General features: G+C 35.7%; 3 protein-coding genes across 5 annotated transcripts; 1 reads left to right on the top strand and 2 right to left on the bottom strand.

Annotated features, from left to right (window-relative positions):
* On the bottom strand, window positions 479–9708 carry LOC105163460 (pre-mRNA-processing factor 39). 3 transcript variants are annotated; one of them, XM_011081810.2, is made up of 14 exons: window positions 9520–9708; window positions 7999–8487; window positions 7290–7393; window positions 6779–7008; window positions 6009–6176; window positions 5161–5524; window positions 4526–4669; window positions 3378–3530; window positions 3177–3293; window positions 2621–2701; window positions 2309–2458; window positions 1541–1837; window positions 1152–1268; window positions 479–839 (listed from the first exon to the last, which is right to left on the bottom strand). In XM_011081810.2, the coding sequence occupies exons 2-14, from the start codon at window positions 8459–8461 to the stop codon at window positions 732–734; spliced, it is 2496 nt and encodes an 831-aa protein (XP_011080112.1). In that variant the 5' UTR covers window positions 8462–8487; window positions 9520–9708; the 3' UTR covers window positions 479–731. The 3 variants fall into 3 exon arrangements, with proteins under 3 accessions (XP_011080112.1, XP_020550231.1, XP_011080113.1); XM_020694572.1 differs by lacking the exon at window positions 9520–9708 and having other exon boundaries at window positions 7999–8289; window positions 8360–8490; XM_011081811.2 differs by lacking the exons at window positions 6779–7008; window positions 7290–7393; window positions 7999–8487; window positions 9520–9708 and adding an exon at window positions 6333–6627.
* LOC105163459 (mitochondrial import receptor subunit TOM9-2-like) lies at window positions 12453–13154 on the top strand. The gene has a single exon (XM_011081809.2). It carries the CDS (start codon window positions 12589–12591, stop codon window positions 12865–12867), a length of 279 nt encoding a protein of 92 aa, XP_011080111.1. The 5' UTR covers window positions 12453–12588; the 3' UTR covers window positions 12868–13154.
* Window positions 14053–15923, bottom strand: LOC105163458 (cysteine-rich repeat secretory protein 11-like). The gene is made up of 3 exons (XM_011081808.2): window positions 14956–15923; window positions 14495–14633; window positions 14053–14367 (listed from the first exon to the last, which is right to left on the bottom strand). The coding sequence occupies exons 1-2, from the start codon at window positions 15719–15721 to the stop codon at window positions 14497–14499; spliced, it is 903 nt and encodes a 300-aa protein (XP_011080110.1). The 5' UTR covers window positions 15722–15923; the 3' UTR covers window positions 14053–14367; window positions 14495–14496.

Raw genomic sequence — 16775 nt, 5'->3', positions numbered from 1 at the left:
ATGTAACTGCTATTCATGTTGTACCTCAAGTCATCACATATCTAACTTTTCAGGTATGAACTGAAAAGTCTTTCACTTGTTTCTCGATGTATTAGAATTGACAGATTTCATGTTCCGACTTCCGTTACTAAATTGTAGAAGGTGGATGGAAGTAACTGTTTGAAGTGGTTGAGCCTGAACTGAAATCATGCATACCCTCTTAAAGTTCTGTAGAGGAAAAGAAAGAAAAAAAATCAACATAACATTGAAGAAGACCAAGAAGACTATTGAAATAAAGTCTTAAAACACAACAGCACCTAGAACGTAGTCCACATTCCCCATTTTACCCTTTTCCCCCCCCCCCCCCCCAATTAACGACACCACAAATCCAAATTAGATTACATCTTCCATGATTCTTTTTTTTATGTCAAGTTGTTAACTAATAACGAACATGACTTTAAAACCAAAACATAATCTAACCCGCCATCACATCCATCCATCTTCTATAAGCCATCTATCCTTGATAAGAAACAGTAAGAAAAATAATTTGGGAACAAAATGATTCGGAAAAATACAATGGGGGCTTGTTAAAATGTAGACCACAACACTACATCTACCATCCTGCCTACTATCCCGAACAACGTGAACCACTTCCATGCACATAAAAACTCATGGTATTGGTCTATATCATACAGCCGACCTACAGATCAGAGTACAGACAGCAAAACTGATTGCAATTAGCCTTCTCCCTCTCAGTAGTAACTGGAGTAATATGTAGCAGGAGGAGCTGCAGCAGGCTGCTGGGCTGGGGTCAAAGTTGCAGCTGCTGTTGGCTGTGCATACGCCTGCTGGGGAAAAGCCTGAATAAGAGGACCAATCAACTTCATGAGAAAACAGAATAGTGTAAATTTGACAGAAATGGGCTAAACTATAACCATAAATAGATTTGATATTGTTGTATGTCTCCAAAATCTTGTATGAAACGATGAAATGGGAGAACTAAGATAGAAACCTCCAGTAGGAGGGAGTAATCACATTTTGTAAGGTCTCAGGAACTGATAAAATTTTCAAACACAGAAAAAAAAGGGAGAATAATGCAATTTCTCAAGCACAAGAAAAGAAAGTAGCTGAAAAATAACTAGAGAATAATAGATCAATAAAGTTTTAGTTACCTGTGCTGGATAAGTCGGAGGATAAGTTCCATATGCAGCAGCAGTTTGGGGCACAGATGTGGGTACTTGTGGATGAGTGTAACCCGTTCCATAACTACCATATGCACCATATGCAGCCTAGAAAAACAAGGCGGCAATCCAAAATCACAATTTCTAGGTTCTAGACACCAACTTCATAACAAAAAAAAATTATTTCAAGTTAACCCCACCTACAACCTTGCTTTAGGTCCTTAGGCAGGTAGCCCAAAATTAATTTAACGTGAGAAAAACTGATCTCTCAGTCAGTAATATTACGTATATGAGTTTCAGAAAAATGTCTATGTTTTTGCTCCCCCCCAACCCCCACACACCAACAAAAAGGAAAAAGAAAAAAGAACAAGAAGAACCACCTGTTGTGCATAGCCTGGGGTCCATTGTTGTGCCTGAGCCTGCGAGGCCTGAGGCCAAGCTTGAGGTTGTACACCATAACCTGCCGCCCACTGATTTTGAGTACTGGGATATGCACCCATCACCGAAGGAGCAGATGTTGAACTAAGTGATTTTGCAAGTTTCGTTCTGTCTGAGACTAAATAATCCTCTGAATGACGCTTCCTTGACTCTGCTGTGCTTTTGTGGTGCAAGAACAGTTTTGCATGTCGATCATCAGCCTTTTTTATGGATTGTGCATTTCCAAAGAGATCCAAGAACTGCAAAATCCATTGTCAAACCATAAGCCAAACATTTTGTTTGCCAGCAAAACAACATAAGTGCTAACAACTACAGTAGCAGATTAGCATCTCATGGGCACAATACCGGTGGAAAAACAGGATAAAACTTAAGTGCTGGAAGTTGCAAAAAGTCAAACTGTCCACAGAGATGATGAAACCAATAAAGCCACTACGCGAACTCAGGTACCAACATTTTCAACAAACACTCCCATTACAAGACAAGGAGCTCAAGAAAAATATATTACAACACAACTCAATTGCAGCACATATTAAGAGATACCATACATATACACAAAAAAATATATAGGACGCTGATTGCAACCATGTAAAAGCGACAAATGAGGACAACCCAGACATAGGCAAGTTAATAATTTTAAAGTTCTGCAAGCACAATATTGTTAGTTCGACTTCAAGTTCAAACAAGTTGTGGATGGCTAGGTGCTTTATTACCTCCAAGAAAATGCTTGATAGTTCCTCTCTTTCTTCAACACTTGCGATACTAGGGTTTTCGGGATTAGGAACGATGAATTTTTCAACCAAGGAATCTAAATATTCTATTTGCTTCGGAAGCGACTGAATTGACTCTAAGTGGATCATTGCCTGCAACATATAAAAATGAAACCAAGTGGAAATGTCATGAGGAAACAGAGGCAAATGTATCTTCCTATACACAAAACTACGAGCCATTTTTCTTTCCAGTTTCCACAGGTTTTTTTATCTTAATTTGGGTGAGGGGAAAAGGAGAAGGAGCGGGTGGACAACCTCCAATAGGGGCTTTGACATTTGCGCACTCTCCGCACCTTGAACAAGAATCTCCCTTGCCTTATCAGCATTGCCAGAAACCTTCCAACAAAAGTTTAAATACATGAGATGTCACACACAACACAGGAAAAAAGCTCCTAACATGTACTTGGAACAACATAAGTCATGAAAGAAATGAGTGCTTTCAGTTGCCACCAAGGTCGCACCTCCACATGCAAATAGGAATATAACAAATTCATATCAACAAGTTCCCATGAGGGTTTCATATTATCAAACAAATAACAGATGCCATAAAACACATGCTAAACCTAGGAGGCAACTCATCCACGTCTATTAGTAGCCATCCAAACGCAAATGTATTGCACCTTTTACAAATTCAAAATCATGTCTGGTATTCCAGAAATTAACTTAATACCTTGAATGCAAGAAACAGGCATAACAGAAAGCAGAGCACAGTGCACAGCTTTATTCATTAAACATAGGCCCTAGACATCAGAAAATGGAATAAACTACCGAGAAACAGCATCAAACGACGGTTAGAAATATAAGAACACACCAAGAACACAAAACGTGAGTATTGAGCGAACAACAAAGGCAAAGTCTGTGACTGCTCCTTTCCTTTTTCAATTGAAATTGCCTGCTCATATAAGGAACATGCATCATCCAGGTTTCCCTGTGAAACAGAAGAGAAACTGCAGTTAGAAATCTGTAGAAACAGTGTTAGCCTGAATCAGAACAGCTTATCGTGCAAACTTACAAGTCGGTTTTCCATGTTCGCATGCTTGATGATTGCTTCGAGAAGACCAGGTGAAATACCAGTGTGCACAAGTTGATAAGCAGCTCGGGCTCCAGAAATGTCACCATGCTGCTCCTTAAATCGAGCAGCAAAAAGATGGATCTCTGGTTGCCTCTGTTCAGACAGATCATAACTTAACCACCAGAAAGCAATGTTTACTCTGACAAGCACATGTGGACTCTCACTCAACAAATACCATTTCATCAATAGCAATTGATTACAGGGGTATAGACACATTAAAAATTCCAAGCTATAAGCAAGTAAATAGCAGAGAATACAGCACTAAAAAAAACAAATCTCTAGAACTGTAATACATTTGAGATCCATAATCACTACGTAAAGCTAATATCTTCCTTGTTTTGCAGGCTACCTTTGGATGAATTCAAAGAAACAATCTCCAGTCAAATTTTGGTTTCTGTTTTAACCCTAAGCAGTATCTTTGCCTCTTCTATCATACATATCCGAAACTAAATTTAACATCAAACAAAACAGAAAAAACTTATTCAATCTCAAGGTTCCTCTCTGCCATTGACAATTTGGGTTTAATTCCACATTTCCAAAAAGCCTCACTGATACTCTCCTATACAAATTTTACTTAATAACAAAAGAATATTGCATGGCATGACTAGTAAACCAAACATGTACATGAAGGAAATAAAAGTGACACATGACAACACCAAATAAATGGTAAAATTAGGAGAAAAGATCCGGAACAGTTTCAATCTGATTAACAAGTCAAATGCAGCTAAAATAAAGTTAAGATTCATAACTAACATATTTAGACCCTAGAGACAAAGGTATATGCAATTAAGGGCACTGATAAATAAATCATTCCAGCATGCCCTAGCATCAATCATATATTCACAATGGAAAAAAGCTAAAATGTTAAATGCATACTTGTCCACGTGCTAAAATCAAAGGTTTGACTTGGGGAAATGTATGGTGACAAAGATCTCTATTATCTTCTTATCTGTTGCCAATAAAACATCTTTCTTTTTCTTGCATAACAAACATGTACTACTAGCAACATATCATATACGAGTTCCCTCAGCCGATGTACTAGGACACTTGGATGATAGATTAAAACACACCATAACAAAACTCCGTACCTTCACAAAGACTTGAGTAGCTCTAGCAAGTGCATTTTCAGCGAGCTCCATGCTGCCACTAGCTTCCATGCACAAAATATATCGTATCCAGTATTCAGGGTAATTGGCGCAAGCTACTAGACATCTTTCATAGACGTTAACAACCTGAGGACACAGATAAAGTTACAGATCAACAATTCCAAATGCAATATTGTGTGAATGGAAGAAATAACATGAAAGGACCAAGGAGAAATGCACAAGAAATACTCCGCTGGCGGAACAGGGAGGCCCCTCAAATACCAGAGGAGGGACCCTCCTTGCCTGACAGATAGATGTTTAGGAAGATAAGAACAACCTGCATGCATAACATTGGAACTTTAAAAACAAATATATTGACATACTGCACTATCATGAACCCAGAATTTCGACTCACAAATGAGAGTTTGAAGTACTTAGCCTTATAGAAAGCAAATGGATGGCCCATGCTTTAGTCCAAGTTCAATATCCCGTTTTAAAAGATGCTTCTCCAACGGTTTAGCCAATAAAGCAAATGACGCGGCAGATATACTTAACTGTAAGTCAATGTATAACAAGGACAACTAAAGCTACATGGCAAGTTAAATTAAAAAATGTCTGAAACCAATGAACTTGGTTACCTTATTGAAGTCACCACCACCTTCAATAAAATCAAGATAGTTATGCCAATTTTCAAGTTCTGCAGCATTGAGGGGCCGCACATGAAAGTATGGCCTCCTAATAGCTGTTTCAAAACCAATGATCTTAGAATCGAAGTCTTTAGCTTTCTTATATATCTCTTCTCTAATGGCGATATACTTCTCCAACTCCTCAGCATCTTTTAAGCTTGCACTTACAGCCTTAGAAGATTGTTCCGGACCAGTAGGAGGAACCTCTCCCTCATTTTCTTGACCAGCAGCTTCAGTATTTGCACCAGCTGCAACAGCAGCTTCTTCAGCTGTTCGCAACTCAGACAGAGGCCTACTAGCAACCAATTCTTTAAATCTGTACAACATGCCAAACCGCTAAAATAATTAACTCATGACAAGAAAACTAGCATGCATATGCGTATAACTTAATACCAATACAAACAAATCGTCAAGAGTCGAGATTAAATGGAATGACAGGTGCTGCTTCTCTCAACCAATGTAAAGGAAGAAAAAATGAAAGCAAAGGAAATACTGAAGGCAAATGGAGACCAGGAAATTTTCTTCATAACAATTGCAAATGGTGTGATGGTCTATAATTTTGTTTGCAACTACTAAACAACTGAAGCAACAGAGAGATTGACATGATCTGATACTGGAATGGAGATACACACTCCTATAGTCCTCAAGCCACCCAGTTATAGATCACTGAACCACAGACAAGGAACCAGGCAAAAGAAGCAGGGGCAGAAGAGTAGGCTATAGATACAGTCAAGAATGAGTTAACTGTAATATCCAAAAAAACTATAGAAGCAGCAAGCCCTAATGTATGAAAAGCTTACCCTTCGAAATAACGATCCAGCTGCTGATTTGGAATTTCCAATACCCTTGTGTAAATTGTGGCAACACGAGGCCAATCTTGTTGCGAAATTTCATACTCAATGTATTTGTCCCAAAGTGGAAAGCATAAGTAATCAGTCCCAACATACGCTAATGCTCTTTCAAATAACCTGGAACAACAGTAAAATACAATTGTAACATTCAGTAAGACGGAAAGTGATTCCACAGTTAACCATAAAAGCCTACAGAGGATTCATGTTGGAAAGGGACAAAATTTCACTCAAAGAGCACTTGTGAATTCTGAACTAACAAATTGCTGCATTTACCTTCCTGAAAAGAATCTTACACAGCTCGTCAAGGGAGGAGGCATACAGGCCATCTTAACCTTACTGTGCGACATCTTCAGGCAGCAATTGTGTATTGAAGCACCTCATGTGCCATGGTAAAAAGCAGCAAAAGTTTCATGAAGAATTAATTACTAACCTAAGGAGAAGTATAACTGAAGGGGTGACTAGGCCGTGTTACAAATGGAACGAAGCAAACTCGGCTACCATATAAAGTAGCCGAGAAAGCAAGGGTTTACACATCAGAGAAAACTTTATCTAATGTGCATTCCCTACAAACCTTTATACCTTATACTTCAGTAATCGCTGTTGCAGATAGCTGAAATCATGTTAGAGAGCAATAAAAGATCACTTCGACACGATAACATCTAGAAATTCATGGAGACCTCAGAGGTTAAAAGTAAGTAAAGTAATACTTAGCAAATTACCTTCTGATGGTGTCAGGATCTCCATATGTTCCAATAGCAAAAACACAATAATGCAACCACATGTCCACAGAGTAGGTAACTCCTTGAACAGCTCGTTCATAAACCTCTGCAACTTTATCCACTGAGCTGAGGCGCGCCTCATGATCAGCATACTTCTTCCAGTAACCATAGCATAGAGGAAATTCGGCTAAAAAGGTATCATAGACTTTTTGAATTTTTGAAATGTTACCCTAGAAATGGAAAAAAAATAAATAAATGAATAAGCAAGCTATTTCAAATTGATAGCCATCAAAGGGACAAAGAATAACTAGGAGAGTCCCCCACAACCAATTCGAAGAAGGCACTTTATAAAAGACAAGTTTTATGTCAATAGAGTAGTTTTTTCACCTCAGTTTTAACTCAAATCGGAAAGCATTGCAACAAGATACAAGCTCCATATTTGTAACATCAGAAACAAAACCAATACGAGTAGAACACCAAGACAAGCCTAATTTGATTCCACCAGGCATACCTCTGACATTCTCTCTGTTTCTTCAATTAATGCAGTCCAGGCATTGAAATCCAAAGAATTAGCCGTCACTATACTCCACAATCTTTCTTCTTCTGCGCTAAGGCCTGTAGAAAAATGCTTTGATACGTGAATTGTTATTCAATGAAACAAGCGTTGGCTTCCATAGTATAGTGCATCAGAAGGAAATTAGTACCAAATTGCATGTAATTTTCTTGTCCATATGTGCATCTTAAAGCTGTGCCATGAAGTAATCACAAAAGTCACAACAAAATGCATTGCAGAGGACCAACATATGACTTAGCACAAAATAGTTGCATACTCTTATAGACGATTTTCAAAGAAACTACATACGCGATAACGCATTCAAATGTAATACCATTTGCAAAAATAAACAAGGTTTTAAATTATTTAATTCTTACTACAGCATTGATGTCCGAGTAGAACAGCACATTTTTCAAACTTTTCAGAGTCATTCCAAATGGTACATAATTTTTTGAGAAGCGTTTTGCTGGATTTCAAAATTGTCCCTTCCATATGAACAAACAACTAATGAGACCTTATTGAAACTGTCAAAAGGCAGGGAAGAGCAAGCTCTAGCACCTTTAACGTGTTCATTCACATTCAACAGCCTGTCCCACATACAATAGAATTATTGAAATGGAAAAAATTACGCTCAACAAAAGATTGTGCGAGCATCACGAATCAATACCAGATCCATCCACAGGTTGATGCAGACCAGATCCAATACCATCAGCTGGAGTGACCCCATTTTCACTAATACCAGCTGTTGCTCCGGCCCCTGCTTCACTAACACCATTACCATTCAATGAAGAATCATAACCAGCAACTTGAGCTGAATCCAGAGAAGAGTTTGCAGGACCAGCAGGATTTTCATTAGCATCATATGCCATTACAATAGGGTTTTCATGCTGGACGGAATTTACTGCTGTGCCGTAGGCATTTCCAGCACCAATATCAGAACCATGAGCCGCCGAATCATCTGTATTCATACTTCCATCAGAAGAAACTACCACTCCTGTACTAGATACAGTGGCAGAAACAGGACCAACCGTATTAGTGGCCTGAGCAGCAGACCCACCAGCATCAGAAGCAGCGGTTACACTCGCATTGCTGTAAGGTGTTTGTTCCATCACGGTCTCACTGTCACCCATATTACCAATCAGGTGTCCACCAAGAACTGCATAAATTGCAAGCAGATTTGGCCAAAGCATCAGTAAAGTTAGCATTAATATACATGCATGACTAAGTAATAAATCAATTCCAAATTTCTCTGTTGATTTCCAACGGCATGAATCAATCTGATACAACTAAACAGTAACTAATTTTATAACTTAAAACATTATGCCACAAGGCTGTTTACTTTGTCAGAGTAAATTCAAGACACCACATGCTAAATTCATATTTCATCACTTAAAATTGAGATATCCATATTCCATACAGCACATGAATGCCCATCATTCAGAGGACTGCCATGAAATAATTGAGCTCTAGATCGTTTTCTTAAGACAGCAGCAGAGAAATGTTTAATCTTAGCAACTTATATGCAAATCAAATGAAAAACATTGCTCTGTTCATCAGAAAATGACAGGTATGACCAACCAAATCCCCAACTCTCAGTATATGTTTCATATAATTGCATAATTTTGCAAGTAATTATAGAAAAAACACAAAGAGTCATAACTAGGCTATGCATTCAGTGATTAACTGCTCACTACTGCTATTACAGTACCGCTCAAGAGATCTCTTACAGTCTTACTGGCAGACCAGGCAACTAAGAAATGCTACACTAAACTTCTATTTTTATACTAGCACCGGTCGAAGAAGCAAATATCCTAATGACACTCATAACTTAACTAATTGCCTGAATCAACAAAACCCCAAGGGAAAGTAGCCGAATAGTCAACTCAATTCATTTGCAAAAAAAACCATGTAGAACCTGACAGAACCAATAATCTACAAACAAGCTACAATTAGGGTTTCGCGGAATAAACCCTAGACCATACCACTGCCACAACGGAAACACAAATGCCCAAGGAAAACAAAGCTGAATTCACAGAACAATTACAATAACTAAAAAGAAAAACATAAAAACGGAAAAAGATAACCGACACTGTTTACCCCCACATAACTGCAGTAAGGAACCACACATAAACGAGTGAATTACGGATAAAAATGAGCAGCGAAGATACGAGAAAAAATTTCATATAACCTGTAAGCGAGAGAGGAGACGACGAGGAAATCGCGAACTTTCCAGAGGCAAACTGTGATGTCTCCCTCTTTTTCTCACTCTCTCTTTCAACGAGAAGAGGTTTTCGTGTTTGAGGTTTTTGGTCGAGGGAAAGGGGAAAAGAGGGAATTTGGAAATTAGGGCTTTATTTTGTAATCGGAAACGGCAACGCGGAGCACCTAAGGTTTGTTATGGACTCGTGGGGAGCACGGTGTACTTGATGGGCTCTATCCACTCATCCGTCCACACGGCCCACTCTAACTCCTTGAATAAACCGCCCCTTTGCACTGTTTTCAAATATTGGAAGCACTACTATGAAATTTGGGGGTATTGGACACTAGTTGATAATACACGCACATTTAAAAAAATTGTCCTCACATAATATTGGATATAGCTGGAACATGCTTCGGACACAATGCCGTGTCCAAAAATTAAAAAAAAAAAAAAAGAGAGAGAGACAGGACACGCCAACACATTTTGGACATATTTTGATTTTTTGTTAATATAATTTCAAAAAAATTAGGTTGTCTTTAAGAAAAAATGAACTTTTAAGCTTAATAAAAAAAATAATAATAATTCACACCTCTTAAACTAAAAACATTATGATGAAATTACTAAAAATTGGAGAGGTGTTGATGATAAACTGATTATGTATATATTTTTGAAGTCATGTTCGATTAATGTAGATTTAACCATATTTATTTTGTATTTTATCTTAATATTTTTTATATTATATATTTTAATTTTAATAAAAAAATAAAAAATATATATAATAAAAATATATTATGTATAGCAGCTTCAATGTCGTGTCCTGTCCAAATTTATAGCAGCTTCAATGTCGTGTCCTGTCCTGTCCAAATTTTTTAACATTTTTCGTGTCTCCATATCGTATCGATGTGTCCGTGTCTTCATATCGTGTCGCTGTGTCCGTGTCCATATATCATAGACACTAGTATGTTTTTTAATTAATTATTGTTTTTTTATTGAAATTTGGGCTCAAACTTAGCCTAGATAAACGAACAATTCTTCTTTTTTCAAGTTTTTGTTAAATTATTAGTATAGAATTTTAACTAGTAATTAATACTTAATTGATATATAGTTAATATTTAATACTAATTGATTATTATTTTTAATTTTAAAAATTATAATTTTATAATTATTTATTCAATAATATATTAATTATTTTTAATAAATAAAAAATTATTTTTAATAACCAATAAATATATTTATTAATTAAATATGACCTAGAATATTACTCTGGGTACCAAAATAAATAAATAATATCATAAAATTAGTGATAGTTTTAAATTTTAATAATGAGCATTAGTCCCATATAAGAATTTAATTTAATTTTTGAATAAACTGCACCAAGCTCTCTTAAGGTTTAATGCAACTAAAAATACTCTCTTATTATTTAAAAAATTACTAATAAATAATATTCCTGATGTGTAACATAATTATGTAATAGACGAGCGTTATTATAAAAAAAAACTATAAAAAATTGATGTTGAGAGGACACTATTGTAAAAAAGGTATATAATCTTTTTTAAAAAGTATTTAGAATTATCATTTAAGCTCCAAATACAACACAAAATTTAAATAAAACCCTGATGAACAGATCAATTGTTGGATATGCGTTATTATCAAGAGGGTGACTTTCAAAAATATTCAATGTAATTTATTAAAAAAAATAAATAAATTATTATTTTTTTAAATTTACTATAAAGATTCGTATTGAATTAAAATCTTCTTTTTGGTTTTTATAAGTTTGAAAATTAAAAACTAAAGACTTTTCAATGTACTATATTTTTTCTTATTTTACATTTTTAAAATAATTTTACCATCATTGTCGGATTCTAATACAATTAGGCCACATTTACTTTAATGTATAAGCCTATGTAAAAAAATTAATATAAGTTAATACAGTGTTGTATGGGACTCGGTATAAAATTAAAATTTTGTACTAATGACTGTTACATTTGAATGGGTATTAAATTAGTCCAAAGTTGCACTAAATGTGAACGACCAATGTACTCTTGAAATTTGATTTAATAATAATAATAATAATGATAATACCAATAATAATAATAACAATAATTATGATAATGACAATAAAATAATATTATCAATAACAATACTTACAATAATGACAATAAAATGATATTATCAATAACAATAATTACAATAATGACAATAAAATAATAATAATATATTATTATTATTATTACATTGTCTATTAAATTTCATAATCAATGGCTCAAAAGTAATTTTTATACCAAAAGCATGTAGATTTATCGAAATAAACACTTGATATAATATATCCCATTTTGATAATACACATAAGTAAACGCATGACTAATTATATAGGATTTTTTTTATTATTTATTTAGTAAATGATAATCCTATCTTCATTCAATACGATTATCGAAGTAAACAGGGCCTTAAAACTTAAAGAAGTTGCTCTAGAATTCAATATAATTATAAATGTTTTTTATTATTTAAAAATTATCAATATTTATTAATATAAAAGTCGTCCAACAACTAGTTTAATCCACTAAGTTTTTATCTATTTTTACAATAAACAGACCAAATACTATAAGTTACAATTTTATTTTTTTCTTAATTTTTTTGAAATTTTGTTAAATTAAGTGTATAGTTTTTTATTTTATAGCTTTTCAGAATTTTCCATCCATTTTGATTATTTTACAAGTTTTTATTTAAAAAAGTGTAGTAGGGTAAAATAAACAATTATACGCCTCTATTCAGGGATTGCATTAAATACATGAAAAAATATTTTAATAATTTTAAATATTAAAAAAAATATTTATAATAATTAAATTTTAAAAAAAAAATTGGATGAGTTTACCTCACAATTTATTATATAATTGTTTGAATATCGGCACAGCTAATTTGGAATGGTAGAATATTCCATCAATTTATTTCCTCTTTTATCTTCTCTTCCTTTTGAGGCTTCCAAAAACTCAAAAACATTATCATCAAAATTAAAACCCTAAAAGCTGCCGTCTTCTCGTGCCGTAGAATTTCACCAGAATGTCTACTAGAGGAGGCGGAGCGTCGTCGGACGACGGAATCCTGTCCCGTGTTTCCACCTCCGTTTCCCAGTCACCCATCGTGTACCGCGGCAAGAAAGCGGCTTTTGATACCGCCTACGTCGCAAAGAAGCTCCTGAAGAGCACCGGAAAAGCCGCGTGGATTGCCGGCACCACCTTCCTCGTGCTCGTCGTGCCTCTGATTATAGAGATGGACCGCGAGCAGCAGCTCAACGAGCTTGAGTTGCAGCAGGCTAGCTTGCTCGGCGCGTCCAAGTAATTCGACGCCCTAAATAATTTGGTTCCGGATTTTCAGGTCAGATGGATTTGATTACAGGAACCGATTGTCTTCTTTCTTTTTTCGGCAAACTCTGAGTATGGATTTCAGTATTTAGGGATTCTTAAACCTCTGTACCGTGGTTGTAATACGGAAGTCATAGTTATCTTCTATAGAATTTGATTGCTATGGTTTTTAAGTTTAATGTTTTTAAATTTGGATTTGAAATCCATGCCGTGAGCTTGTTCTTTTTTTTCTAAGTCGTTTTGATATATCGGGATTAGAATTAACTGGAGGAGTGCTTATACTGTGAATATTAGTGCCTCTCCTTCTCTATGCTTTTTGTGTTCTCTCCCTGGACTATTTTGCTGAAAGTAAATTCGTTTTGTAGACCGATTATAAGTCATAAGGAGTTAATTTGTTTTGGATTGAGTGCGGCTGGTGCCGAAGGCAAAAACAAAATTAACATAAATTTTAAGTTTTTCTCCAATCGGAGTTGCAATGTTAAAGGGGGAATAATCTGTCATTCGCATTGTGTTCGGACACAGACCCAGTTGTAAGAGGTGCTAAAATGACTTTCTGCCACCCTCCTAAGGGATGTTGTTTGCACAATTTTTTTGGTGTAAATTTTTTATGTGGACGCCCCAATCCAGTTTTTGATGAATATAAAAGTTTATAATTGGGTTGTCCGTTCCGGTTATCTCAACTCAACTAGGGAACTTAAAGAGGTCGGTTGATCAACGTACTTTCATTAATACATTAGATATATACGATAACCTCAGTCTTCATTAGATCAAGGATTATGGGTTAACTACCATCGAATCATAAACTAGAACACGGTGTCGTAGATTAATATAAATTGACCTAGCTGATTGGTAGTTTATGAAGGAGATAAGACTGTGATCACTTGGGAGGAAATGTTGTGCTTCCACCAAGACTAGCCGGCATCCATTCTTAACCTTGTTTTGGAGAAAGGAGAATTCAATTGCTGTTGAGTATGCAAAAAGGAGTTGACATGATCTTTTACCTAAAAGGATGAAGGAAACTGGAAAAGTGTAATGCAGCTGGATGGAAGGCAAGACTGGTCAAGTTAGAACAACTTAGCTAAATCTCCCTATGCATGGAGTTAAGCCACATGAGGAGACAAAAGTTACTTGCTTTTCATGGTGTAAAGTGAAATTCAAGTACTTTTAATAAAGCAACTGCACAATGATACATTTCATATATGCATTGTTAAATCGTGGATATACATTCACTTTTTCACTAACATAAAGGAGCAATTTGCAACACTAGTGCCTACTATCTTTCTTCTGAAATAGACAGCTCTTAAGTGTTAAACCCAGAAAAGGAGAAAAGCAAAAAGAACTACTACAATAACAAAACTTGGAGATGAAGATAACTTTACATCTTTTCACAAAGTGAAGCAAATCTTCCCTCTTTACAGCCCCCAATTTAATTTTGTTATACCTTGTTTTAATCTAAAGCAACCTCTGCAGATATGTCCTGGAAAGCAAAAACAATTATCAGTCTATCAAATGCAACAAAATTTTCCCACGTACAATTATACTATAATTCAGAGAAAAACTGCATTTCCAAGATTGAATTCCCATTTAGCTAAGATGGCACTAACCTTTATCCACCATACTTGTAAGTATAAGTCTTTTTCTTGAAAGCTGATCTTGTGAACAATAAACAAGCCATTACCAACCCCACACCCACCACTCCTCCCAGCACAATGGCAACTGTCTTCTGTGTATTCCTCCCTGTCCCTACAACCAATCAAAACACCCCAGTCAGAAAATTAATTTCTTTACAGCAATATCGTGTGCATATTTGGGAAGAGTAAATCACAATGTGTTTCCTAAGATGTCTAACAAATATCCTTAAGATGGACTATCACAACGGGTATTGGTTAGACAATAGTTAATTATAGATAAATGTTTATAATTTTTTAAAAAATAAAAGCGAATTTATAAGAAGAACACGTTGCAATTTATACTATTCGTAAATACAAGCAACCCAAGCCCTTTACATGCACATTTAACTAATGTTTAATTTACATAAATCATATGTATATATATTTGCTTTTACCTGATGGCGAAAATGATTGCTGGTCGGTGGGAACACCACTGGGATAGTATTTGTAGCTGATATAGCATTCTTGAAGATAAATCTGTGCTGAAATTGAGCTGCCACATTCAGACTTAGCTCTATCAACCGCAGTTTTTACACAGTTCACACAGTCCCCACCGCTTAAATCGCCTTCACACTGACCCAACACATACACCGACTCATACGCCCCCGCATAGAACCCACTGTTCCCACTCCCCACACCCTTCACTATTTCCCCCAACGCCATCTCCAATCTGTCACCGAACCCTGCCCCGCTCGCCCGTGTCGACCCGCAAACCTTGTACAGTAACTCAGACCCGCTCACCTGCCTGAACCCCGCGATCTCGTACCTCAAATAACACCCATTTAGCTGAACCCTCGCAGCAATCGCTTCCCCACATAGCTTCTGTGCTAATCCCGGAGTCCTCTTCACACAACTGTTGCACTCGCCGGTTGAGAGATCCCCTCTGCATTGGAACAGCCCGTTAATGGCGGACGACGACGATCCCTCGCCGGAAGTCGTCTTGTAGAACTTAGCGGCGGAAGACTGAGAAACTAAGCCATCGAGCAGACCTCTCAATGCCTGCTTGTAAATCCCGTTGAAATCCTGGAAGTTCTGGTCGGCGCATCCTTTAAACACCAAGTTTGAGTCGTCGGAGGAGGAGGAGCAGCAGCAGAGAATGGAGAAGAGACAAAGAATGAGGAGGAGGAAGAAGAAGAGGGATTGAGATCGAGACGAACCCATTTCCAGATTTGGTGAATATTTTCTTCTTGTTACATGGATGAAAATGAAATCACGCGAAATTGGTGAGGAATTCGTGGAAATCTTGTTGTGGGTGGTTTCTAGAGTTTGGGAGTTTGATTTGGGTAAGAAGGAGATGAAATTTTTGGGTGTGTGAAATTTGTGGGTGGCAGCAGGCTTTTTAAGTGCCTAGTAGCTCTGGCTGTGTCAACTTTCACAGTTGGCTGTGTCCTCTGCGTGTATGTGCGTGTGACACTACAGATTGTAGTAATCATGTTGAAAAATGATTAATGAGATGATAAGCAAGAATTAAGATGAGCATAATTGTACTAATTTTTCTTTCGAAAACGAATGGACATGTTTTTTCTTTTCAAATTTTTTTGGCCCTCAAAGTGAGAAATTATGACAACATGGCTGAGACAAAAGTAGGTATTTGACAGACTTTGTTAACTGAAATAATGTTTGAACAATGTACAAGGTTGGTGCCTGTCGCGTGGCTTTGTCTAGAGTCAATCAACCTATGAATTATTAACTTTTACACTTATTAAAATGGGTTAGTTATATTTAGATTTTTTTAAAAATACAAAATTATATTTTTCTCTAAAAAATTTTGGAATTACATTTACACTCTTTTAAAAATTTTCCATTTACACATGACCCCATTTCATTAAGATTTGGATAAAAAATGCTAATATAAGCAAAAAAATTACATAAATTTTCAATTTGATCCCTCATTTTTAATATTATTATATTATATATATGTTTATATTTATAAAAGAAAAAATATAATAAATAAATAAATTACAACCACATCCCATAAGGTTTGGCATAATTATAAATACATTCTCATTGTTTGAAAAATTACAAATATTCTTATGATTTTAATGTTGATGTAACAACGAACCCAATCCGTTAGATTTTTATTCAATTTTTGTGATAAACTATCCAAAATACCCTTTTGAATTATAAATTATAATTTCATATACTTTTTAAAATTTTATAAAGTAATTATACCAAATCTCAAGGGATATAGTTGTAATTTATCATTAAAAGATGG

This window comes from Sesamum indicum, linkage group LG6 (genome assembly GCF_000512975.1).
Source record: "Sesamum indicum cultivar Zhongzhi No. 13 linkage group LG6, S_indicum_v1.0, whole genome shotgun sequence".
Taxonomy (NCBI): domain Eukaryota; kingdom Viridiplantae; phylum Streptophyta; class Magnoliopsida; order Lamiales; family Pedaliaceae; genus Sesamum; species Sesamum indicum.
This window is presented reverse-complemented; position numbering and strand designations above follow the sequence as displayed.